This window comes from Mesoplodon densirostris, chromosome 2 (assembly GCF_025265405.1).
Source record: "Mesoplodon densirostris isolate mMesDen1 chromosome 2, mMesDen1 primary haplotype, whole genome shotgun sequence".
NCBI classification, from domain to species: Eukaryota; Metazoa; Chordata; class Mammalia; order Artiodactyla; family Ziphiidae; genus Mesoplodon; species Mesoplodon densirostris.
In genome coordinates this window covers 33494730-33519769 of record NC_082662.1, presented here as the reverse complement: position 1 = coordinate 33519769, position 25040 = coordinate 33494730, and the positions used below count along the sequence as shown (strand labels likewise).

General features: G+C 48.3%; 1 protein-coding gene across 1 annotated transcript; it reads left to right on the top strand.

Annotated features, from left to right (window-relative positions):
- Nucleotides 1–14983: 14983 nt before the first annotated feature.
- On the top strand, nucleotides 14984–21449 carry MYCL (MYCL proto-oncogene, bHLH transcription factor). The gene is made up of 3 exons (XM_060082503.1): nucleotides 14984–15114; nucleotides 15473–15977; nucleotides 18936–21449. The coding sequence occupies exons 1-3, from the start codon at nucleotides 15034–15036 to the stop codon at nucleotides 19532–19534; spliced, it is 1185 nt and encodes a 394-aa protein (XP_059938486.1). The 5' UTR covers nucleotides 14984–15033; the 3' UTR covers nucleotides 19535–21449.
- Nucleotides 21450–25040: the final 3591 nt, after the last annotated feature.

Below are 25040 nucleotides of genomic sequence, written 5' to 3'. Positions count from 1 at the left end.
GGAGGAGGGGCTGGGGTGGAGGTGGGAGAACTGGAAGTCAAGGAGACCAAGGAAGAGGCTGATGGAAAGGCCAATGCAAGAGATCACAAGGCCCAAACTGGATCAGTGACTCAAGGACTGAAGGGAAGTGGACAGATACAAGGTCTGTAGAGGGGTAGGATTGACAGGATTTAGTAATTATTTTTTGATTGAGTGTGAGGGCGAGGATGAAGCCTAGGAGGGTACCCAAGGTAGAGCCCAAGTGTCAGGGAGACTGAGAAGCCATCACAGAAGTGGGGCCAACCCAGGAGAAACCGTAGGGATGGAGCCTGAGCTCCATCCAGCCTTGTCCTCCCAACTCTGCCTCTCACCAGCTGAATGTCCTTGGCATGTTATTTATGTTCTCTGCACTTCAATTTCTTCTTCTGTAGAATGGAGAAGATTGCATTTCCTCCATAGAGTTTTTATGACGATCAGATAAAATATGCATGATGGTGCCTGGCACATAGTAAGAGTCAACGCATGTTTCAAAGCTCAGCCCTGACCCAGCCCGGGTCTCTGGCTTGCAAGTAAGATCACTGGCCTCTACCAATAACAGTCGCAATACCTTTTGGTCACAAGGGTTGGGGTTCCCTCACCTGACCTGTTATCCTACCATGTGGCAGCTCCAGGTACCTCTGGACTCCCAACTTCCTCACAGCTGAGAATGTTCTGGGTGCCCTGTTTGCTCACTCTGCAGCCAGAGGGGCCCAGCTGGGCTCTTCCTCTGAGCTCCCCTTCCCAATAGTGTTCCAGAGGCCCACCAAGTGACCCTGGGGGGCAAGAAGGAGCTTCTGAAGGGCACTTAGGTGCTCTGAACTTGACTGGGGTCTTGCCCCCATCTTACCATTCAGGCTACATCAGGCTCTGGTCAGAATCCCTCCTCCTTAACTATTCTTTTGTTTGTTTGTTTGTTTATGGCTGTGTTGGGTCTTCGTTTCTGTGCGAGGGCTTTCTCTAGTCGCGGCGAGAGGGGGCCACTCTTCATCGCAGTGCGCGGGCCTCTCACTATCGTGGCCTCTCTTGTTGGGGAGCATAGGCTCCAGACGTGCAGGCTCAGTAGTTGTGGCACACGGGCCTAGCTGCTCCGCGGCTTGTGGGATCTTCCCAGACCAGGGCTCGAACCCGTGTCCCCTGCATTGGCAGGCAGATTCTCAACCACTGCACCACCAGGGAAGCCCCTTAACTATTCTTTAGTCCACCTCTGCGGTGAGATACTGGGGAGAGGTCCAGTGCTGCAGATGGAGGGTAAGTCCCCCTGGCAAGGCAGGGGATGTAAAAGGAAGAGATTCTGGACCCTGCAAAGTCTTGCAGGCTCCTCTCCTCCTTTTACATCTTCCAGTTCCTTCAGTGCCTTCATCTCTTAATGTAAACAGGTCCTCAGGATCCTTCCTGGGCCTTCTGTTCTTCCCACACATCCCTGGGGTGATTTTTTTTTGGGGGGGGGCTGCGTTGGGTCTGTTTGGCTGCCGCGTGCAGGCTTTCTCTAGTTGTGGTGAGTGGGGGCTACTCTTCGTTGTGGTGCACGGGCTTCTCATTGCAGTGGCTTCTCTTGTTGCAGAGCACAGGCTCTAGGCTCGTAGGCTTTAGTAGCTGCAGCACGCAGGCTCAGTAGTTGTGGTGCATGGGCTTAGTTGCTCTACGGCAAATGGGATCTTCCCGGACCAGGGATCGAACCCGTGTCCCCTGCATTGGCAGGTGGATTCTTAACCACTGCGCTATCAGGGAAGTCCCCCCTAGGGTGATTTAACCAGGCCTCCTGTCTCACCAACGGTGTGTCTTAGTGCTGGCTCTCTCTTTTGAGCACCAGATCTGAGATACCTCACTGATCTCATGACTGACGCAGACTCTCAGACCCCACATGGCTAAAAACAAACTCATTCCCCTCCTCTGGACCCTCACGTCAGTGAATGGGTCTATCTTCCACCCATTCCCTCAGGCCAGAAACCCAAGAGTCAACCTGTCTCCTCTTTCTCTCCCATTCCCCACATGCTGTCAATTCTACTTTTGAAGTTCCTGACACCTGTCTGCTCTTTCGCTCCATCTCCACTTCACTTCCTGGTAAGGTCTCGACACCTTCCACCTAATCACTAACTTCTGGCCTCTAGCCCAGCTGTGAAAACGCAAAGGACTTCAGATCTTTTTTTGGTTCAGGGGACGCAAATGACATGAACTGCCCCATTCTGACACATTTAAGAAATCTTTTTTTTTAAGGAGATGTCCCAGAAGGCAACATTTTAAAACCAAGGCAATCAATAACCACAACTTAAATATAATATCTGGCTTTCAAAATAAATTTGCCTTGCAGATGCTTGCAACAGGGGAATTGCCCAAGCGTTTTTTTTTTTTTTCTAGTAAAACAATTAACAGCATTTTGCAAAAGATATAGGAAAACACACTATAAATAAAGAGACTGCCTCTAGCACAATAGCCAATAGCAGGTTATGAAACACAAGCTTCCCAGACCATCAATCTTTTAAAAAGAAGCCCAAATCTGAGTTTTAGATGAAGTTTCACAATTTTCAAAGGTTGGCAATCAGTTTTCAAAATCTTTAACACCACTGTTCAGGCCTCCAGTGTGCAACTTTTGGCCCCTCTAGTGCATCCTCCACGCCACTCTTGAAATGGTCTTTTGCAATAATAAAAACTATTTTTTTGAAAAGATCCTACACTTAATGCTGACTGATTGCAGCCATGATTCCAAGTGCTTCACACGGAATTCATTTAATCCAACACTCCATGAAGTAGTGGAGCCACGTCCGCTCATTTAATCCAACATTCCACCCGCTGAGGTCCAGAGAGGTTAAGTCATTTGCCCAAGTTACACAGCTACTGGGTGGCGGAGCCAAGATTCCAACCCAGCCATCTGACCACAGAGCCACCAACTGCGAAGGTCCTTGGCATCATGGACCGGTGCCTGCCGCACCTTGATAATTGATGGGTATATGAATGAGTGAAGGAATGAAGGCATGAGGGCAGATCGAGTCTTCCCTGCCCAGTAACCACCTGCCTGAACGCCGCTGGCCCCGCCCCACCAGCGAACGCCAAGAACGCGCGCCAGGGGGTCCGCGGCGACTCAGCGGGAGCGAGCCTTGCACAATGCAGGTGCCGGCTGCTCCCTCCCTTCCGCCGCTTTGAGGCTCCGGGACAGCCCCGGCCACCGCTTCCTGCGCACAACCGCCGGGCCTGAGACGTCCGGCTGCCGCCCTCCGCCCCCCAAGCCCCAGCCCTGGAGTCGGGGTGGGTTCACTTCCTGGCTGTGTGCTTGGGGCAGGTCAGCCAGCGGTGCCACGACGGATTTGTTGCCTCCCGGTCCTTCCCGTCTCACGCCCCTTCCTTGACACACCGAGTGTCAGGGTGGCCCAGGACTCAGAGCCAATTTAAATTCAGCACCCACCCCACCCCTCCACAAGTATGATAATGATAATAGCTTCTACGTCATGAGAACACCTTCCTAGGTGATGGGAAGGCCCAGCCGAGAGCTCTGTACGGATGATCTCGTTTAATTTTCACAATGGTCATGCATGATGAGTATTCCTACCCCTATTTGACAAGTTAGGAGACTGAAGACCAGATGGGTTAAGTGCCTTTCTCAGATCAGGCAGTGAGGGGATGGTGGAGCCCTGATCTGTCTGACACCAGTGTCTTGCTTGTTCTTGCACAGTGTTCTGTGTAGCTGATCCAACATTTGGGGCCAGGGACTGGAGCCAGGCCTGGGAAGACAGGCCCAGGTGGGTGCTTCCTGAGGGAAGCACCCTTCTTTTTTTTTTTTTGCGATATGCGGGCCTCTCACTGCTGTGGCCTCTCCCGTTGCGGAGCACAGGCTCCGGACGCGCAGGCTCAGCGGCCATGGCTCACGGGCCCAGCCGCTCTGAGGCATGTGGGATCTTCCCGGAGCGGGGCACGAACCCGTGTCCCCTGCATCGGCAGGCGGACTCTCAACCACTGCGCCACCAGGGAAGCCCGGAAGCACCCTTCTGATGGGGGAAAACTTTCTAGTTGGGAGTTGGACAGTAGCACACCATGCTATAATACTTCCACCATAACAGATATAGTAGATAATAGTAAAATACAGTAAAACAACTGGGGAATGATGAGTTTGGAGTCTCTACTATCTTTGTTTTTCATATTTATTTAAATGTACATTTATATAATTTAATTTTTAATGACCACATGTAACAACCAGTTCCCACGATTCCTGAAAAGGCAACAACTCCAGCACAGCACTGGGCCTAGGTCACTCAGGCCCCAAGGGTGGCAGCTCCTTCTCCTGCCTCAGGGCTCCTACACACAGGAGTCACTGGCTCTCTAGCCTGGGTTTCCCTCTAGTGGACAGAAGGGTGATTCCAGGTGATTCCCTGGCTCCACCTGTGCCCAGAGGTCAGAACCCAGAGCAGTGTGTGGATGAGGTTTTGTCATCCCTCACGGACAAAGTTTCTTAAGGAGAGTTCATATGGTTTCACAATTATCCTCAGGCACGAGGCACGTGATATTCCATCTCTATGAGGGGCAGTCGTGGAGGGCCCCTGGACGACAGCCATGATCATGATCTCCAGAGCTTCTCAAAAATTCCATCTCCGGGGCTTCCCTGGTGGCGCAGTGGTTGAGAGTCCGCCTGCCGATGCAGGGGACACGGGTTCGTGCCCCGGGCCGGGAAGATCCCATATGCCGCGGAGCGGCTGGGCCTGTGAGCCATGGCCGCTGAGGCTGCACGTCCGGAGCCTGTGCTCCACAACGGGAGAGGCCACAACAGTGAGAGGCCCGCGTACCGCAAAAAAAAAAAAAAAAAAAAAAAAAAAAAAATTGCTTTGGGGCTTCCCTGGTGGCGCAGTGGTTGAGAGTCCGCCTGCCGATGCAGGGGACACGGGTCCATGCCCCGGTCTGGGAAGATCCCACGTGCTGTGGAGCGGCTGGGCCCGTGAGCCATGGCTGCTGAGTCTGCGCGTCCGGAGCCTGTGCTCCGCAATGGGAGAGGCCACAACAGTGAGAGGCCCGCGTACCAAAAAAAAAAAAAAATTCCATCTCATCCCCCATGTGATAGCTCAGGCTGGCTACATCAGCTCCCCCAACTCCCATCAGGCCTACCTCTAAAAAAGGCAAACTTGTGAGTGCCTTGTTTGTATTAGGGCTTAAGTTTTCACATAATTCATAGTCCACTTGTAAAACACTGATGAGGACCATTCATATGTGTCGGGCACACATGAGAAAAAGGAGTCAATTAGATGCAGATCTGGGGCTCCCTCTCCTGCATTATGCTTAGACTCTCTTCTTCCAGAAGTGATCTTTCCAAAGCACAGATATATCTGTGTCACTCCTCCACTCACAAACCTCCAATAATTCTCCATTGCTTTCAGCTTCAGTTCAAGCCCCTTCACCATACAGTCAAGGCCTTGATTGAGACCCCACATATATTGTTTACCTTGAATCTCCAAAGAAAGAAAGAAAAGAAGACTGACATTTTTGAAATTCTCTTCTGGGCCAGGCACTGTGCTAAGTGCTTTGCCAACAGTATTATTTAATTCTCCAATAATGCTACTAGATAAGGATAGCCACTTTACAGATGAGAAAACTGAGAGGCAGTACAAGCTGACTCGGTGTGACGCAGCTTGCAAACAGAGAAGTTTTATATTTAGCCTACCCATCTCCGTTCTTGAAAGCTGTCCCTGTCCCTCTAGACCTGGCCCCTTCCCCAGGTTGGCTACAGAGTGAGGTGCAAAGACCCCAGAACTTCTTTCTCACTGCACTCAAGGCAAGGCCACATTTCTTAGGGTTCTAAGGAAAGGATTGCTTTTCAGTGAAACTCAAGCAGAGCCACAGACTTGGGATAAGAAACCAGATTTTAATCTGATTAAATTTTTCTGGTGTTGACGCCAGAGTCCTTCGTCTCCCCTCCTTCTCCCTTTCTCTTCCCTAACTCTCCCTTCTCATCTTCTCCCACCTTCATCTCCTTAACTTCCACTGGAATCCTAAACATTTTTAAGGCTCAGATGAAATTTCCCTCTTCCAGTAAGCCCTCTCAGACCACCTGGCTCAGGAATCTGCCTAATGAAAGTGAGAATTGTTGAAGTTTGAAAGGGAGAACAGATTTCTGGCTGAACATGAGCATTGATCACATGGGTTTATCTCCACTGATTCCTGAAATTCCACTAAAATGACAGTAAATGGATTAGGAAAAAAGTATAAACTCACAAGGGAAGGGAATGACTGCTTAATGGGTGTGGCGTTTCTTTTGGGGGTGATGAAAATGTTCTGGAAATTGTGGTGATGGTTGCATGAAGGAAAGAAGGAAAGAAAGAAGAGAAAGAAAGAGAGAGAAAGAGAGAGAAGGAAGGGAGGAAGAAAGAAAGAAAGAAAGAAAGAAGGAAGGAAGGAAGGAAAGAAAAAAAGGAAAGAAAGGAATGGGAGAAGTTGGACCCATATCTCCCACCATATACAAAATTTAACTCCAGTGGATCAAAGACCTAAATATAAAAGCTAAAACTACAAAACTCTAGGAAGAAAATATAGGGGTAAATCTGCATGATTTGGTAATGAATTCTTAGATATGATGCTCCAAACCACAAGCAACAAAAGAGAAAGTAGATTCATTGGATTTCATTGGGATTAAAAACTTTTGTGAATTAAAGGACACTATGAAAAAAGTGAAGAGGTAATCCACAGAATGGAAATAAATATTTGCAAATCATGTATCTGATAAGGGTCTAGTATCCAGACAATGACAAAAAGACAAACAATTCAATTAAAATATGGGCAAAGGATTTGAAGAGACAGTCTCCAAAGAAGATATACGAATGGCCAATAAACATGAAAAGATGCTCAATATTATTAGTTGTTAGAGAAATGTGAATCAAAACCACAAGGGGAATTCCCTGGCAGTCCAATGGTTAGGACTTGGCACTTTCCCTGCCATGGCCTGGGTTTGATCCCTGGTCGGGGAGCTAAGATCCTGCAAGCCTCAAGGCGCACCCCCGCCAAAAGAACCACAGTGAGATACCACCTTACATCCACTAAGATGGCAATAAAAATAACAGTAATAAAAACTGAAAATAAGTGTTGGCAAGAATGTGGAAAAATCAGAACCCTCATACATTACTGGTGGGAATATAAAATAGTGCAGCCACAGTGGAAAACAGTTTGGCAGTTCCTCAAAAAGTTTGGCAGTTCCTCAAAAAGTTCAACATAAGGGACTTCCCTGGCGGGCTAGTTGTTAAGACTCCGTGTTTCCACTGCAGGGGGCGTGGGTTTGATTCTTGGTCGGGGAACTAAGATCCCACGCGTGCAGCCAAATAAGTAAATAAATAAATATAAATTAAAAAATAAATATCAGGTTATTTTTTTTAAAAAAGTTAAACATAGAGTTGCCACCTGACACAGCAATTCGACTACTAAGTATATACCCAAAAGAATCAAAGTCATATATTCAAACGAAAACATGTACATGAATGTTGATAGCAACATTATTCATAATGGCCAAAAAGTGGAAACAACCCAAATGTCCATCAACAGATGAATGAACAAAATGTGACATATCTATACGATGAAATATTATTCAGCCATGAAAAAGAGTGAAATCCTGATATACGCTGCAACATGGATGAACCTTGAAAACACAGTGCTTAGCAAAAGAAGCCAGATGCAAACAGTCACATATTGTATAATTCCATTTATATGAAATGTTCAGAAAAGGCAAATCCACAGAGACAGAAAGTAGATTAAAGGTTGCCAGGGTGTAGGAGGGCAGGGAATGACTGTTTAATGGATACGGGTTTTGGGGGAGGAGAGATGAAAATGTTCTGGAATTAGATGTGACAGTTGTACCACCTTGTGAAACCACTGAATTGTACACTTTAAATGGTTAAAATGGTGAATTTGATGTTATGTAAATTTTACTTTAATTTTTTATTTACTTCTTTATTCATTCATTTTGGCCACGCTGCACAACATGTGGGATCTTAGTTCCCTGACCAGGGATCGAACCCATGCCCCCTGCAGTGGAAGCACAGAGTCCTAACCACACGACCACCAGGGAATTCCCTACTTTAATTTTAAAAAAGAAAGAAAGAGTAGGGGAGACAACAGCAATTGAGAGATGTGAAGCTGGAAACCAGATGGATAAGGGCTGGCTGCCTTAGCAAAAGGCCAGAGGAAGCTGAAATACAACTCCTTATCCAGGGAGTGAGGAAGAGAGAGAAGTGCCAACAAGAAACAAGTCTATAACTGCATCAGAACACAAGAACAGCTCAGGAACAGGAGGCGCTGGCTACATTTGAAGGCAGGTTGTAGGATGGGGCTGAAAAGGGGAGGCTTGCATGGAAGCATAAGGAGTTAGACTCCTAAATCTCCTCCTTCAACCTCTGCAGCCAAGTGACTGCCCTCTTCCAGCTTGTCAGGAGATTGAATTGAGAGGCTCTAGATTTGGGAACACCAGGCACAGCTGAGAATAGGAGTAACAGACTGTACTGTAATGAGGGGGGATTTGCTGAACTATAAGACCCTCTCACCCCTTTTCCCCTCTTGGTTCCCAGAACACTGTCAAGCAGGCTTATTACCTTGCCCCTGGTAGAAGATTAGAGGACTTCTCTACATGGAAATTTCAAAACCCACAGATACAGACAGTTGGAGAGTTCCTGGTAAAACAGCCAGATACCTGCTTACTCACCCTTTAGTGAAGCTCCATAACTAAAAAACCACCGCCCACCCAGTCCCCACCACACACACATAGAGCTTTCAATCAGCTTTTAATACTTCACTCTTTAATATAAGTAAAAGCTGACAGCAAGGATCACCAGACATTTGATGAAAGCCTCTAACAAAAAGAAAGAGCAAAGCAAGTGCGGGGTGGGGGAGACAGATTCCAAGGAAATAGGGAAAACAGGGAGCAGAAGAAAACTTCAGAATTTATAATTAATATAAAAACTATTATTAATAGCCTCAGAGGGAAAAGAGGGAGAAAAATTGTGTCCATGGGGAAAAAAAAGAAGCCACAAAAAGGGAACATTGGAGAAACAAACAAAAAAAAAGAGCTCTAAAAAATTTTTTTTTAAATATAATAGTCCAAAAATTAAATCTATAGGTTGGAAGTTGAGGAAATCTCCTGGAAAGTCAAAAACAAACAAACAAACAAAAACCAAAACAAAACCACACACACACAGAGGTAGAAATTGAAGAAAAGATAAGAAAAGGATAGTAGGAGTTTCAGAAAGAGAGAAGAAAAGAAAATGAATGGAGTGGGGAAATTTTTCAAAAAAATAATTGCAGAGTGCAATTATTTTTTCAGATTTGAAGGTTCATAATGCAAAAAGATCCTGCAATGCAATTCTGACACTAGCTATCCAGAGTAGGCCAACTTTCACAGGTTAAGGGCATAGTCCTCCAAAGGACTTCCCTCACTTCAGACACCAGCTGCAAGCTTAGGGGTTCCCAAACCACCCACATTTCTGACCAACTGACTACAAATTCAGGGAGTTTCCACTACCCCCTGAGGTTTGATAATACACTAGGACAACTCACAGATCTCAGGAAAATGCTATACTTATGGTTACAGATTTATTAGGGCAAAAAAAGATACAAATCAGGACCAGCCAAAAGAAGACACATAGGACAAGGTTTGAGGGTCCCAAATGTGAAGCTTCCAGTGTCCCCTTCCTGTGGAGTCAGAACACATCACCCTCCCAGCACATGGATGCAGAGTACTGTTAACCAGGAAAGCTTACCTGAGCTTCAGTGTCCAGTTTTTATTGGGGTTTCATTACATAGGCATAATGGATTGAATCACTGACTGCATGATTGAACTCAATCTCCAGCCCCCTTCCCTCTTCTAGAGGTCAGACAGTATCGTATGGCTTAAAGCTCTAACCCCCTAATCACAAGGTTGGCCTTTCTTGTTTGACCAACCCCTATCCTGAGTCATCTTAAACTATCCAGGGGACCACCATGAGTAACCTCATGAGCATAAACTATCAGGGCCCTAATAACAAAGACAGTCCTATCACTCTGGAAATTCCAAGAATTTAGAGGCTACCTCCTAAAGACAGGTGACAAGGGCCAGTCAAATTATTTATTATACAACAGACCCACACCAAAGCACAGCAGTGAAAAAAAAATCAGAATTCCAGAGACAAAGAGCACATCCTAAAATCTTCCAGAGAGAGAAACTGGTCACATACAAAGGTTTGTAGATCAAATGATATCAGTCTTCTCAATAGCAATACTGGTTGCTAAGAAACAGGAAAGCAATACTTTTAAATCTCTTAGGGAAAGTTATTTCTCATCTAGTATTCTATACCCAGCCAAACTATCAACCAAAGGTGAGGGTATAATAAAGACAATTTCAGAAATGCAAGGCCTCAAAAATTTCACTTCCCAAGTACCCTTTCTCAGGCAGCTGCTAAAGGATGTGCGCCACCAATGTGAGGAAGTAAATCAAGAAAGAAGAAGCAATGAGCTTCAGAAAACAGGAGAGCCAAGACAGGAGAGAAGCAAAGGGAATTTCCAGGATGATGGTGAAGGGAAGTTGCAAAATGACAGTTGTGAAGCAGGCCTAGAGATCATTAAGTTCAAATTGTAACAGAAAAACAAAGGGCTTCAAAAGGGATGTTTCCAAGAAAGAAATGGAGCTGATAGATTGATTAACTGTCCCATTTGACCATATGAAGTGGTCTTTGTAGCTCTGGTGGGAATGTGTAGGGTTAACTTCATATACATAGAATAAATATATCCATAGAAAGAAATATCTACATTGAAATCTAAGCCAAAAAGAAAAAATATATATAATTTAACTTTGAAAAAAAAAATTTTAAGAGAGGAATTGTAGTCAGAGTACTCCATATTACTCTGATACTCTAATATTTGACTTATATAGTCAAAATATTATAGATATTGAATATTTATTTCATAATTGAACTATAAATCTATTGGGAGAATAAGGGAAGACCAAGTATGTATGGTGGGGGCTTCCCTAGTGGTGCAGTGGTTAAGAATCCTCCTGCCAATGCAGGGGACACGGGTGCAAGCCCTGGTCCGGGAAGATCCCACATGCCGCGGAGCAACTAAGCCCATGCGCCACAACTACTGAGCCTGTGTGCCACAACTACTGAAGCTCGCATGCCTAGAGCCCATGCTCAACAATAAGAGAAGCCACCGCAATGAGAAGCCCGCGTGCCACAACGAAGAGTAGCCCCTGCTCGCTGCAACTAGAGAAAGCCCTTGAACAGCAACAAAGACCCAATGCAGCCAAAAATAAATAAATTAAATAAATAAAATTTTTTAAAAAAGTATGTATGGTGGGAAGGGAAATATAAGAGCTACTTCTCCTATTTTAAATGTCAGTAGGGGGACTTTCCTGGTGGTCCAGTGGTAAAGAATCTACCTTCCAATGCAGGGAACAGGGGCTCGATCCCTGGTCGAGGAACTAAGATCCCGCGTGCCACAGGGTAACTAGGCCCTTGCGCCATAACTACTGAGCTCACACGCCTCAACTAGAGAGCCCACCTGCCGCAAACTAGAGAGCCCATGTGCTCTGGAGCCTGTGCACCACAGCTAGAGAAGAGAAAACCCGCATGCCACAACTAGAGAGAAGCCCGGCGCTGCAACAAAAAAGATCCCACGTGCTGCGACTAAGACTTGACACAGCCAAATAAATAAACAAATAAATAAATTTTAAAAAATTAATTAATTTTAAAAAGGTCAACAGGAATTTTAAAATTCCTATTGGACTTCCCATCCAATAGCTGTGAGAAATAAATTTCTGTTGTTTTTATGTCACCCCACCCCCCAATTTTTAAAATAGATTATCTGTATTGGTCAAAATGTGGAAAGAAATATCAGGGACAAAAAACAGCTAAACCAGTAGTTGCCTTTGGGGAGTGGGAATCAGGAGTGGTGAGGGTAGGGGAGAAGGCTGCCTTTTTTTTTAACCTTGTCATACATTTAGTTGATTTTGAAAAATTATGTATATGTATTATTTTGATTCAAAATATGTTTTAAGAAAAATAAAGGAAATTAAAAATTGCAGAAAAACTGAGTGTCCCTAGAGTAACATTTGTTACCTTTGTGAATTCATCACCATCCTGGGTCCAGACATCACTCAGAAAGCAGAGCTATTAGCCCTAAAAGCAGTAGCGTCTCTGCAGAAGAGACACACATTAACCAGGCCCATGAGACTGATACTTCAAATCAGATGCCAATTCATTAAGTTTTAAGGGGAAGCAGGGCTTTGAAGCAGACTGGATCATCTTGTTCACTGATGAGTGCATTCTCTCCCTGTGGGTGGATCTACATGGGGAACAGAGTGGTTTTTCAGCAGGTCGCTTGGTGATCCAGAGCACAAGTGAAGTGGGGGATGAATTGGGTGGTTTCAAAGAATGATGCTTCCATCTCCTGGACCAGCATCTTTGTCCCCAGACAGTGCTAGGATGGACACTCTGGTGAATGCCTTGACAACCCTTCTTGATCTCTGCTTTGTTGACTGTCCAGACCCCTCCTGACTGGCACCTTCTTCTCTTTAGCTGCATTAATACCTTTTTTCAGGTTACAGTCTAGACTGGGCCTGACAGTGATTCTGTCTCCAGCAGGTAGACTGGCACATCTCTACTTTATTTTTTTTCCTCTTTTTAAAAAATTTTTATTGGAGTATAGTTGCTTTACAATGTTGTGTTAGTTTCTACTGTACAGCAAAGTGAAACATCTATACATATACATATATCCCCTCTTTTTTGGATTTCCTTCCCATTTAGGTCACCACAGAGCATTGAGTAGAGTTCCTATACAGTAGGTTCTCATTAGTTATCTATTTTATACTTAATATCAATAGTGTATATATGTCAATCCCAATCTCCCAATTCATCCACACATCTCTACTTTAAAGCATTAGAGGCTTGTGTCCAAACAGGCAACGCATTTACAAAGCACCCACGCTGTGCCAGGCTCTGTTCTAAGCCTTGGAGTTACAGTGGTCAACAAGACTGACATTTGTCCTTGCCCTCATTGAGCTTACAGTCTGGTGAGGAAGACAAAGTATCAAAGTATGCAAAGTGAAGGAGCAGTTTAACTCTCAGAAGACAACTTAATTCACTTTATTCTAGTTCTTGAGGTGAGGCCGCCTCCTGGCTGTCCCCAGATATCACCTACTACAATGAACCATGGGGAGGGGCTGTTGAGTAAGGAATCTCATCTAGGTAGAGAAAGAAGACCCACTTCTCAAGCATATATTCCCAGCCTCCCATGGATTCTACGCCCCAAATCTTTCCAGTAAAATGATTTTCTGCTTAAATGTATCTGTCATTTGTAACCAAGAACTCAGACATCTGTGGACCAGAGAACAAGTCCCCAAAAGGCAGTTCCCAACCCCTCTGCCTCGGGGCTGCAACCAAACCTGGAACCTCTCTGATCTGTACCTTCCATTCAGCACAAAGCAGGGCACACAGGCTGTCTCACTAAAATCTGGTTGGCTGAGTCACTCAGTAAGTTCAGCCAGAAGCTGTTCTATGTACTGAGGTTGCAAAGCTAGTAAGAGCTAGTTGCTGCCTTCAAAGGTGTCCTGCATGCATCTTGGAGCTAACATATGCAAAACTAAGGGTGTCATCTTCCTTCCCTTTTCTCTCAACTCATACATCAACTCACACCTGGTGTCCCACACTCCAAACACATTGAATTGCTTGCACATCTCACATCCCTCTGCTGGGATTTCAACAGTGAGTAGTTTGGTGTTCTTAGACCACAGGGGTGGGAGAGAAAGATAGCAGGTAATCAGGCTGCTGCTTGTAGACCAGACCTTGAATGCCAGTTAGAGCATTCTCGATGATGTATTGGCTGCTACCCCAAGTTACTTTCCTTGGTCTAAATAGAATGCCCCTATAGTTTAGCTTTTCCTCTTCTACTGAAGGAAGTCTGCATAGAAGAGGACACAAGGCTTATATGTCCATCATCTTGGCTAGAGATGCAGCTGCAAGCAAAGTTCCCATTTTACAGATAAGTAAACAGAGGTCTCAAAGGACTTGGCTCTACAGCTAGCGAGTAGCAAAGCAAGGGATTGAAGGAAGTTTCCAGACACCAAATCTCCATTCTTTCCTCTACTAGTACAGCTGCTACAGAGTGTTTTGTGTGTGGTATTAGGGAGGGGAATCTCAGCCCTGGTCCTGGGGAAAAATTCTCCTTACCACCCATACCAGGGGCTAAGTTTGTTCTACTTGCCTCTCCTGGTCTAATCCCTTCCCTAGATAGTCTATCTTCTTAAACCCTCACAACAATCCTGTGAGGTATTACCATCCCTTCATTTTACAGATGAGACCAAGGTTTAGAAAGGTTAAGTTTCGGGCTCCAAAATCCGGAATCTTCACCACCTTGCTTCGCTGAGGTTTAGGAACACCGAGCTGATGAAACGGGCCAAAAGGTGATGAAGCGGGTGCCGGGGACCAGCCCAAGTTCAGGGCTGAGGGCCACCAGGTGGCGCGGTGGAGGTGCGGCTGCCCCCAACTACCTTGTTCCCCGCGGGCCAGACGCACCAGAAGCAAGAGGGGCGAGCCCGGGGAAGCAGGCTCGTGGGGCGGGGAGTAGTTCTCTTCCCCAGCCCAGAATCTGCAAGGAGCGCGGTTCTCGTTCGGTCTCTAGGGGACCACCCGGGCCTAGCTAAAGAGTCACGCCCCCACCAGGCGACCGCCGGGCTACATCAGCTCGCCGCCTGCTCTGCGCTCCCCAGTGTGCAATTCATTCCGAAGGGTACAGGGAATAGAATAGAGTGAGGGAGGGTAGCTTGGAGGGGTGGGGCTGGGACTCCACCACCCCCACCTGTCGACCGGGAAGGGCGGGGGGAGGGGCGGGGCTTGTCCCGTAGGGCCCGCCCCCGGTCTCTGAGCCCCGGGCGCGCGACTAGATATAAGGCAGCCGGGAAACAATGCGCCTGCATCTCGCGCTCCCGCGCCGCTCCCGGGAGCGTCCGGGCCGCCGTGCGCGAGCGAGGGCGGGAGCGCGCGCGGGGGGGCGAACTCCTGAGTGCGGTCCGCGCGCTTGGTGGCGCGCATGTGCATGTGTGCGGGCTGCCGGGCTACCCCGAGCCGGCGGGGAGCCGGTCCGCTCCAGGCGGTCGGCGGCGGGAGCGAGGTGAGGCTGCGGGCGGCCGGGAAACGGGCGCGGGTCCCGGGGAACCGGCTGCAGGCTGCCTTCTGGGCACAGCGCGCCCCCGCCCGGCCCGGCCGGGCCCTGGGAGCGGCGCTCCGGGCGGCGCTGGCAAAGTTTGCTTTGAACTCGCTCCCTGCACCCTAGTCCACGCGCTGTGACCGGCTTCCCTGGGCACGCTGACCCGCGGCCGGGCTGCCGGGTTGCGAGGAAAGGGCGCGGGCTCCAAGCCGAGAGATTGGAGAGGGACGAGAGCCTGGCAGCCAGCTGTGCTGGGGGGCGGGGGGACGCCTCCCTCCCCGGGCCCGCACCCGGGTCAGCACGTCCCCCTTCCCTCCCGCAGGGAGCGGACATGGACTTCGACTCGTACCAGCACTATTTCTACGACTATGACTGCGGGGAGGATTTCTACCGCTCCACGGCGCCCAGCGAGGACATCTGGAAGAAATTCGAGCTGGTGCCGTCGCCCCCCACGTCGCCGCCCTGGGGCTCCGGTCCCGGCGCCGGGGACCCGACCCCTGGAATTGGTCCTCCAGAGCCGTGGCCCGGAGGGGGCGCCGGGGACGAGGCAGAATCCCGGGGTCATTCGAAAGCTTGGGGCAGGAACTACGCCTCCATCATCCGCCGTGACTGCATGTGGAGCGGCTTCTCGGCCCGGGAACGGCTGGAGAGAGCGGTGAGCGACCGGCTCGCTGCTGGCGCGCCCCGGGGGAACCCGCCCAAGGCGCCCGCCGCCCTGGACTGCGCTCCCAGCCTCGAAGCCGGCAACCCGGCGCCCGCTGCCCCCTGTCCGCTGGGCGAGCCCAAGACCCAGGCCTGCTCGGGGTCCGAGAGCCCAAGCGACTCGGGTAAGGACCGCCCTGGGCCATCAAAGAGGGGGGCACCTCATGGGTGGCCAAACCTCTGCCGCTGAGGTCAGGCACTGGGTCTGCGCAAGCCCTTCCGCCACCTCCCCCTTCCTGTGGCTGAAGCTGCCGGTGTAGCCCCCAGCGGTGTCTGTCTGGCACGTGGGTGTGTTAGTAAACAGTTTGAAGAAGTGGCGTGGGAGCCAGCGTCCCTTTGATGATGATTGGAGCCCCAGGGGACAAGCGAGACAGGGAGACAGGCTGGGGCTTGGCGCTTAGGAGGACAATACGGGGATTGGACCGTAGGGGATTTCTGTCCTCCTAAGGCTGGAAAGGGTCCCTTAAGTGTCACTCCAAGCTTGATTTTTTTTTTTTCCTGTCTCTTTCTCTGGGAAACTCACTCCCCTGAGGAGAGAAGAAGCTGAGGAGTCTTTGTGCGAATCCAAAGCCTTCATCCTTTCAGAAACCTGGTCTCCTGCCTGGTTTACTTTCGAAAGACAATAATGGCTTCTCTTGCACCCCTACCCCTTACCATGTGTGCATCCACACCATCACCCATGAGACAGGTAGCGGAGAAATGACCACTCCCCATTAACAGATGGAAACAGGCTTAGAAATAGGAAATCACCAGAAGTGAACACCAGCTTCCTGCCATCCAGCCAGCCTCTTTTGCTCAGTCCTCCATCCCAACCAGGCACTTCTCTGAGGTTTAGAGGAACTTCGTGGTAGCTTATCTGAGAAGTGGTACATCTTGCCTTTTTGCTCTGGCCTGATGTGGGAAGGTGTTCCTCTAGGTCCCGCCCAGTTCATCTGAGGGCTTTCAGATGCTTCATTTGAATTCAACAAATGTTAGCTGGCCCCTACTTCGTGCTAAGCTCTGGGCTTGGTGCTGGGGTCACAGATACAGAGCTCCAGGTTCCCCTTCCCTATCCTTGAAGGCAAGTGTAAACCTCACTGAGGACAGCCTGCTGCATCCTGTGCCACCAGACTATGTTGTTCTTAGCCTAACCTCTTCTCAGAAGTGCCCATGAGAAATATTGGGGAGGGTGTTTTATGGGGTGCAAACTGAGGCTCACATCGGGAAAATCAGGACTGAAACCTCACTGTAGCTTTTAAGAATAACTTACCTCCCATTAGAGGGAACTGGGGAATGGGTATGGAGGTTGTCATACACTTGAAGGTAAAAATAAGGATAACAAGAACAATTAAAAGTCAATTTTTTCGGTCCACTGTGTTAAGGTCATTTTTAACCTGCTTGCTTTCTACACCAAGACCTTCTGTTTGTTTAGTGGCTGGAATGGGAATTTGAGATCAAGAAACCAATAAAGATTTATCTCTACAAAGGCTGATGGAGTGGTAGAATGGAAGGAGCATTGTTTTGGGAGTCTGGAGATCTTAGTTTGAGATCCAGAACATTACAAAGGTGATGTGTGGACTTGGCTGAACTGGGTCTCAGTTTCTCCCTTTGCACATGGAGTATGACCTGATTGTCCAGCCGAGGACACTTCCTTGTCTGGGTAGAGTTAGACACTACTCTCTGGAAAGGAGAATCATGTTGTACCTTATTTCTTCCTTAGGCAGAGCCTTCCACAGCTATGAGGTTTAACCCTGAAATATTAAAGGTTTGGGATGTGGGGAAGCCTCCTGATTCATTTTCTAACCTGCCCTTTAAACCTGAACCTGTTTGCAAGCTCCTGGTTCACCCATAGGCCACATGGCCCAGAACAAAATGCAACAGATTGCAAACAATGAGGGGGGTGGGAAGAGTGACTGACGGCAAAGCTCAGCCAATAGGGGCCAGGGGCTGGGTAAGACAGCCTTCAAAACACCGCTTGGCCAGCCAATCACAGTCCTTGGGGCCAGGAGGGCTGAACGGTCAGGTTTTATTAATGGAGAAATAATGCGATTGTCCACACAATGGAAGCCTTCCTGACAAAGGGGCTCGAGCATCCTGATATGCAAAAGAGGCCGAGAACTGAGCTTTTCTGTTGTCAGGCTGAAATGCATTAAGGTGGCCTACTATGCAGGGGCTGGAAAACGTGTGGAGCAGGAAGGTTCTCCCCAAATTATCCCTCTCCTGGTTGGGGTAACCTAAAAGACCTTGGAGCAAGGGAATGATGGGGGCATGTCCAGGTGTTGCTAGTGTTTTGGCCCATGTGTCAGAACATTCCCATGCTGCTCAGTTCCTGCCCTGGCATAGGTAGCTTGGAAATGGTCGCTTGTACCTTTGTGAAGTTCTTGCAGGTTTTGCCGACCTGTGATTACAAATCCAACCCTCTTCTGGTCAGGGAAGGGGGTGGGGCAGGCAACCTATAAATGATGGATGACTCTAGAAACCCATTGAACCCAGGAGCAAAATGCTGCTAAGGCAAACCCTTTCCCTCCCCTCTGGGTGAGGAGGGATGGGTTGTAGCCCTCCCTTCTCCGACTCTTCAGCTGAAAGGGGCGGCAGAATAGAGAGGTGGGGGAATAATAGGATTTATAACTTGTGAAAAGTAACAATTCCCAAGTGCAGGCTGTGCTGGGCTGGAACAAAGGGCAGCTCTGCCCACAGACCCCTCATTTACAATTCTGATGGGCCATGAAAGAGCCCGACTGGGGAAGATCTTTAGAGCTAAACTTTGTCCCAGGCTGATAGCTCTTTTTCTCCATCCCCTCAGTGGGGGAGGGGAGAGCCTGTGCAGACTGGGGGCTGTTGGCTTGGGTCTGCCTTTTGTTCTTATCTAAGCCTTGCTGTGCAAAGAGAAATTGGAGAATATTTTCCTTCTTGCTTATTTCACTTCCTTTCCTTCACACTGCCCTTAGCCTCATTACAGATGAATCAGCTGTCTTTCTCCTCCCTTGAATTTGTTTATATCTAAATTGGGAAAATGTCACCTCCTTTCCCAAACTCCAATATAGGGTCTGAGTATGTGTTTCTCATGGGGTGTGTTTCTTCTGTTGATCTCTCTTCTTGGACAGAGGGTGAAGAAATCGACGTTGTGACCGTGGAGAAGAGACAGTCCCTGGGTGTCCGGAAGCCGGTCACCATCACAGTGCGAGCAGACCCTTTGGACCCCTGCATGAAACACTTCCACATCTCCATCCATCAACAACAGCACAACTATGCTGCCCGTTTTCCTCCAGAAAGCTGCTCCCAAGGAGAGGCTCCAGGGCGAGGGCCCCAAGAAGAGGGTCTGGAGAGAGATGTACCAGAGGAAAAGGAAGATGAGGCAGATGAAGAAATTGTGAGCCCCCCGCCTATAGAAAGAGAGCCTCCCCAGTCCTGCCACCCCAAACCTGTCAGTTCTGACACTGAGGACGTGACCAAGAGGAAGAACCACAACTTCCTGGAGCGCAAAAGACGGAATGACCTCCGTTCCAGGTTCTTGGCCCTGAGAGACCAGGTGCCCACCCTGGCCAGCTGCTCCAAGGCCCCCAAAGTAGTGATCCTGAGCAAGGCCTTGGAATACTTGCAAGCCCTAGTGGGGGCTGAGAAGAGGATGGCTACAGAGAAAAGGCAGCTCCGGTGTCGGCAGCAGCAACTGCAGAAAAGAATTGCGTACCTCAGTGGCTACTAACTGACCAAAAAGCCTGACTGCTCTGTCTTAACAAAGACCCGAATTTATTTTTTAACCTCCCCTATCCCCCATAGGAATTTGCACATTTTGGTTCCAGTGGGACAGCCTGGACAGTAGATCCCAGAATGCATTGCAGCCGGAGCACACACAAGAAGGGCTTGCATTCTTGGAAACCTTGCAACCCAGCTCTCCCTCTGCCCTGACTCATGGGAGCGCTGTGGCTTCTCTGACGCCTTTGGCTTCTCAGGCAGACAGCTGACTGAGGAGCCTTGGGGTCTGCCTAGCTCACTAGCTCCGAAGAAAAGCCCGACAGATGCTATGCAACAGGTGGTGGACGTCGTCGGGGGGCTCCAGCCTGCATGAAATCTCACACTCCGGATGAGCTTTAAGCTGGGAAAGGATGCTCCCACTGGTGTCTCTGGGGTGACGCTGGGACAGCTGGGCCTGGACACTCTCCCTGAGGCTCCTTTTTCCAGGAGACATACAAGCTGTCTTGGGTGAAGATGAGCTCGCAGACTTGATCAGCAGGGACCATTACCTCACTGTCAGACACTTTACAGTAGCTGAGGAGTTGGACACCTTTAATATATATATTCTGATGTTAAATGACACCCCTCCTCCCACCACTCTCCAGGCTGCGACCTTGAGAACATTTAAAGAGCTTGGCCTCTAGATTCTTTGTCTAAAAGCCCCCTGGGACCTTTCCTCTGAGGGCAGAGACCATTCAGTCCTCACCAGGGACTTTTTTGTTTCCTTTTGCCGTTGTTATGCAATGGGCTCTAAGGCACCCCCTTTCCCACAGGTCAGAAATATTTCCCTGGGACACAGGGCAAAGTGTCCCAGACTGTGGCCTGAGGAAGGCTTGGAGTCCTGGCTGTAAACCTGTTCCCTGCCCAGGTGTTTTCCATGTTAGAATTTTCTCAAAGCAGATGTCAGGCACCTGGGGAGGGAGAACTGTACCACTTCCTCTTTCCCACCTCCCTCTCGTCTCAATCCCTGACTGATAAGTTTGAAGTTCTACTAGGACCGTGCAAACCTGTCCTTCTCATGCAACTCCAAGGAGCTTGCTGGCTCTGTAGCCACCCTTGGCCTTCTGCCAGCTTGACATGAGTCAGATCCTTTTCCCAGAATCTGGGCCTTACTGCAGTTCTTACTGGGAGAGCTGCTGGGACGCATCCAGTGCTCTGGAAGGCAGAGTAGCTTCCTGGTGGGTTTTTAAGGAGCTTCTAGGAGCTCGGCTTAGTGGACCATGATGGATTTTACCCCAGCTGGACTGAGCCTCTCCAAGTGGATTCCAGGCGCAGCCTCCGTTCTGAGAAAGGCACCCAACCCAACAGGTGTCATGTGGGCAACCTCAGCAGCCCCTAAGCCTAGCCTGGAAGAAAGACCAGCCCCTCCAGAACTCTGCCCAGGGCAGCAGGTGCCTACTGGATGGGGGTTTGAAAGTAGGGGAAGGAAGGATGGTAGAGTGCTGTACGTGGCTCTGGGAAGCCAGCTGCTACTTCCAAACCTATTATGCATGAGGGTCTGTTCCTGAGGTTGCTTCCTGGCCTCAGAGAACCCCAGTGGAAGTTTGGAAAAAGCCTCCCTACCTTCTGGAGCATGGTTTTTGGGAGCCAACTGACTTCTGGAACTGTCTTTGGAGAACAGTTGAGATGTAGGTTACTGATGTCTCACCTGAATAGCTTGTGTTTTATGAGCTGCTGTTGGGTATTATGCTGGCAGCAGTCTTCTTTTTTTTTTAATACTGTATTTTTGTATGCCTTTTGCAAAGTGGTGTTAATTGTTTTTGTACAAGAAAAAAGCTCTGGGGCAGTTCTCCTGTTGCAAGAGTCTGATTTATTTTAAAAGGCAGGTTTACCTGAAATTTTGTATTTAGTTGTGATTACTGATTGCCTGATTTTAAAATGTTGCCTTCTGGAACATCTTCTAATAAAAGATTTCTCAAACATGTCAGAGTCGGGGCAGAGCTTATGCCCACCGCATCCCCCGGAACCAAGGAAAATTGTTTCAGGGTAGCCACGAGTGATCTCTAACCATGTTGCTAACCTGGTCACTCCACTTTGGGTTCCTGAAATGCCATTTCAGACATGTCTAAACAATGTAGGTTCAGTACTCGGTAAGCACTCTTGTGAATTGCAGAGGGCTGAATTTGTATTTTAGAAGGCTTGAAATCCCAGGGTTCCACCATTTACTCGTCCTGTACTTTTAGCTTTACCTAAAAGCTAAAAGCCCTAGTTTGTTACTTGTAAAGCGGGGATAAATGCTACTTCACAAGGGGTTGGCAGGCATTAAATGAGGGCTAAACTTTTTTTTTTTCTTTTTTCTTGTTTTCGGCCACATGGCTTGTGGGATCTTAGTTCCTCGACCAGGGATAGAACCCAGGCCCTTAGCAGTGAGTGTGCAGAATCTTAACCACTGGACCATCAGGAAATTCCCAAAGTATAGACTTTAAACCACTTTCTAAACTATAAACCCTTAAATCCTTTAGGGTGGTACTGTTCTTACCTTAGTGGTATTTGCAGGACTTTTTAATGCCTTTTTTTTTTTTTTTTTGGCCATGCCCCATGGCTTGCAGGATCTTAGTTCCCTGACCAGGGATCAAACCTGTGGTCCCTGCAATGGAAGCGCAAAGTCCTAACCACTGGACCACCAGGGAAGTCGCTTGCAGGATGTCTTTTTAAAAATTCTATGAGGGGGCTTCCCTGGTGGCGCAGTGGTTGAGAGTCCGCCTACCGAAGCAGGGGACACAGGTTTGTGCCCCCGTCCGGGAAGATCCTGCATGCCGCGGAGCGGCTGGGCCCGTGAGCCATGGCCACTGAGCCTGCGCATCTGAAGCCTGTGCTCCGCAACGGTAGAGGCCACAACAGTGAGAGGCCCGTGTACCAAAAATATTATTAAAAATTCTATGAGAATTGGTGGTGTGATGTGATTTTTTTTTCTTTCTCCCTTGATTAATAAAGGAAAATGAAGGCTCCCTTTCCCTCCCATAGTTCTCAGAAACTTGCCGTAAATGCAAGAGGGGAGAATTTATTAATAGCCATTCCTCATGGAGCACTGCCTATGTCTAAGCACCCTGCTCCTTCCTACACATTATACCACACCAACCACATGCCAAGGCCTACAGAAGAGGGAACTGAGGTTCTAAGAGTGAAACATAACTGCCCAGCATTACACAGCTAGTAAGTAAATGAGTTCAAGGGATTTGAAACCAGCTCTCCCTATCTGCAGAGCCAGAGTTGTGAACCACTGCATAATAATGATCAGCTTGTTTTGTTAGCATAGGGTGTGTGAAGGAAGTAGACAGGGAATTTCATCACTTAACTGCTTGCTGGAATTGTCTCTCCTTGGGGCCACTGTGCCTGCCACTTACTGGGATGAAGTGGAGCAAATGTTCCATGACCAGCCACTCTGCTGCATTTGTGGGCTGGGTAGATTCGTCTTGCCCCAGAGAGGTGCCTTCTGGGACTGTGAAAGGAAAACAGTTGCTGTTCGTAGAGGCATGAGCATCATGGTGGGAGAAGGCCACTTTGTCTCATGTAATCCTGCTTTACAGCTGAGACCTGAGTCGGTATTGCCCACCTGCACTCCTGCGAAGCCTGAGTTGAGTCCAAAAGCTACTATTGATGTAAATTCCTCACATTTACAAAGTGACCCTCATCACAACCTGGTAAATAAGCAATATCTGCCACTTGGTACTGGAGCCCAGACAGGTTTTTTTTTTTTTTTTGGCTGCACTGTGCGGGCTTTCGGGATCTTAGTTGCCTGACCAAGGATTGAACCCACACCCTCTGCAGTGGAAGAGCAGAGTCCTAACCACTGGACCACCAGGGAATTCCCTCAGACAGTTTTCTTGCTCAAGGTCACAGAACAGAATCCTAATCCCAAACCCAGTCTCCTGTCAGGTAAACTTCCCACTCCACCCCCACTGCCCCTACGTCCCCAAACCCAGGACATAAATAGCTGTTTGATAAAAACAGTCTTGGATTACTGGGATTCTTTTCTTAAAACTCCATTTCCAGGACTTCCCTGGTGGCGCAGTGGTTAAGAATCCGCCTGCCAATGCAGGAGACATGGGTTCGAGCCTTAGTCTGGGAAGATCCCACATGCCGCGAAGCAACTAAGCCCGTGCGCCACAACTATTGAACCTGCGCTCTAGAGCCCACAAGCCACAACTACTGAGCCCATGCGCCACAACTACTGAAGCCCACGCACCTAGAGCCCATGCTCCGCAACAACAGAAGCCACCACAATGAGAAGCCCGTGCACCGCAACGAAGAGTAGCCCCCGCTCGCCGCAACTAGAGAAAGCCCATGTGCAGCAATGAAGACCCAGCGCAGCCAAAAATAAATAATAAATAAATAAATAAATAAAAACTCCATTTCCCTCTTTTAGTTATAGTCACTCTGTTCCCAGTGCATTGATCCTTCCACTTGTCAAGAAACTAGTTTGTAGAGCTTCTCTCGCTTTACTAAACCTTAAAAGAATTCATGAGCCCTCAATAAAATCTTAGGGACTCCTAGATACAGGCCTTAACGCTGATGCTGATGTGGTTTTACATACCTTAACTCTCACAATAACCTGGAGATCAGGGTGGTGTCAGCCCCATTTCACAGGTGAGCAAACTGAAGCTCAGAGACAGTTAAGTCATTTGTCTGAGCCCAGGCAGCTAGTACCAACTGTCTGCCTCTAAGCTTCAGCTCCTTTGAGTCTGACTGTTGAGAAAGGATTGGGAATAAAGCCATCTCCTGGGGGGGAAGGGAGGGTGTTTCTGGTATGTGAAGTATTTTAAGCTCCTTCCTAGCTCACTTCTGCAGGCTCCTACCTCTATCTTTGTCTGAAAATAGCCATGAGATTATTCCTGGATTTCGGAGAACAATTTCTACAAATTAGGTTTTCCTCTGAATAGTACACCTAAGGGACTAAGTACACAACTTGGGGTTGTGGACGTAGACAATAAAGGACAGCTGAGAAGCCACACGTGGAGTGGAAAAGAAAGGCCATCCTCTCTGTTAGACAATCAAAGGCTAAACCAAGTGCTTAACTCCTGCCCCTATTGACAGCTATTTTGGGGAACTGAGACAGGTTGAACTATCTCAAAAGTGCTGAATTTGTCTTAAGTGCCCCCTGGGGTCAGGATATTTCAGAATATGCACATTAGAAGGAGAAGGGGATGATGGGGATGGCTTTGTTGATCTGGAAGTTAATAGGGAGTGTGAAAGAGGATTCTAAGGATAAGATAACCAGTTGGGAGGTGACTGATGACTGGTGACTGGGGAAGGTAAAGGGGAGGTCTGTAAATGTGTCAGTTAAGGTTCCCTTGGGGTGTGGGCATTTCTACTTTAAGCCCAGTGGACAACTCTTCTTAATGTCTTTATTTAGAACTGCTGCCAAAGGGATCAACTGTATTAAGATTACCATTCTTTTGGTGAGCAAATCTAAATATGTTCTTAAAGTCTCTAATCAGGTGAGTTATTAAACAATTAGACTCAGTGCCAGGGGTCCA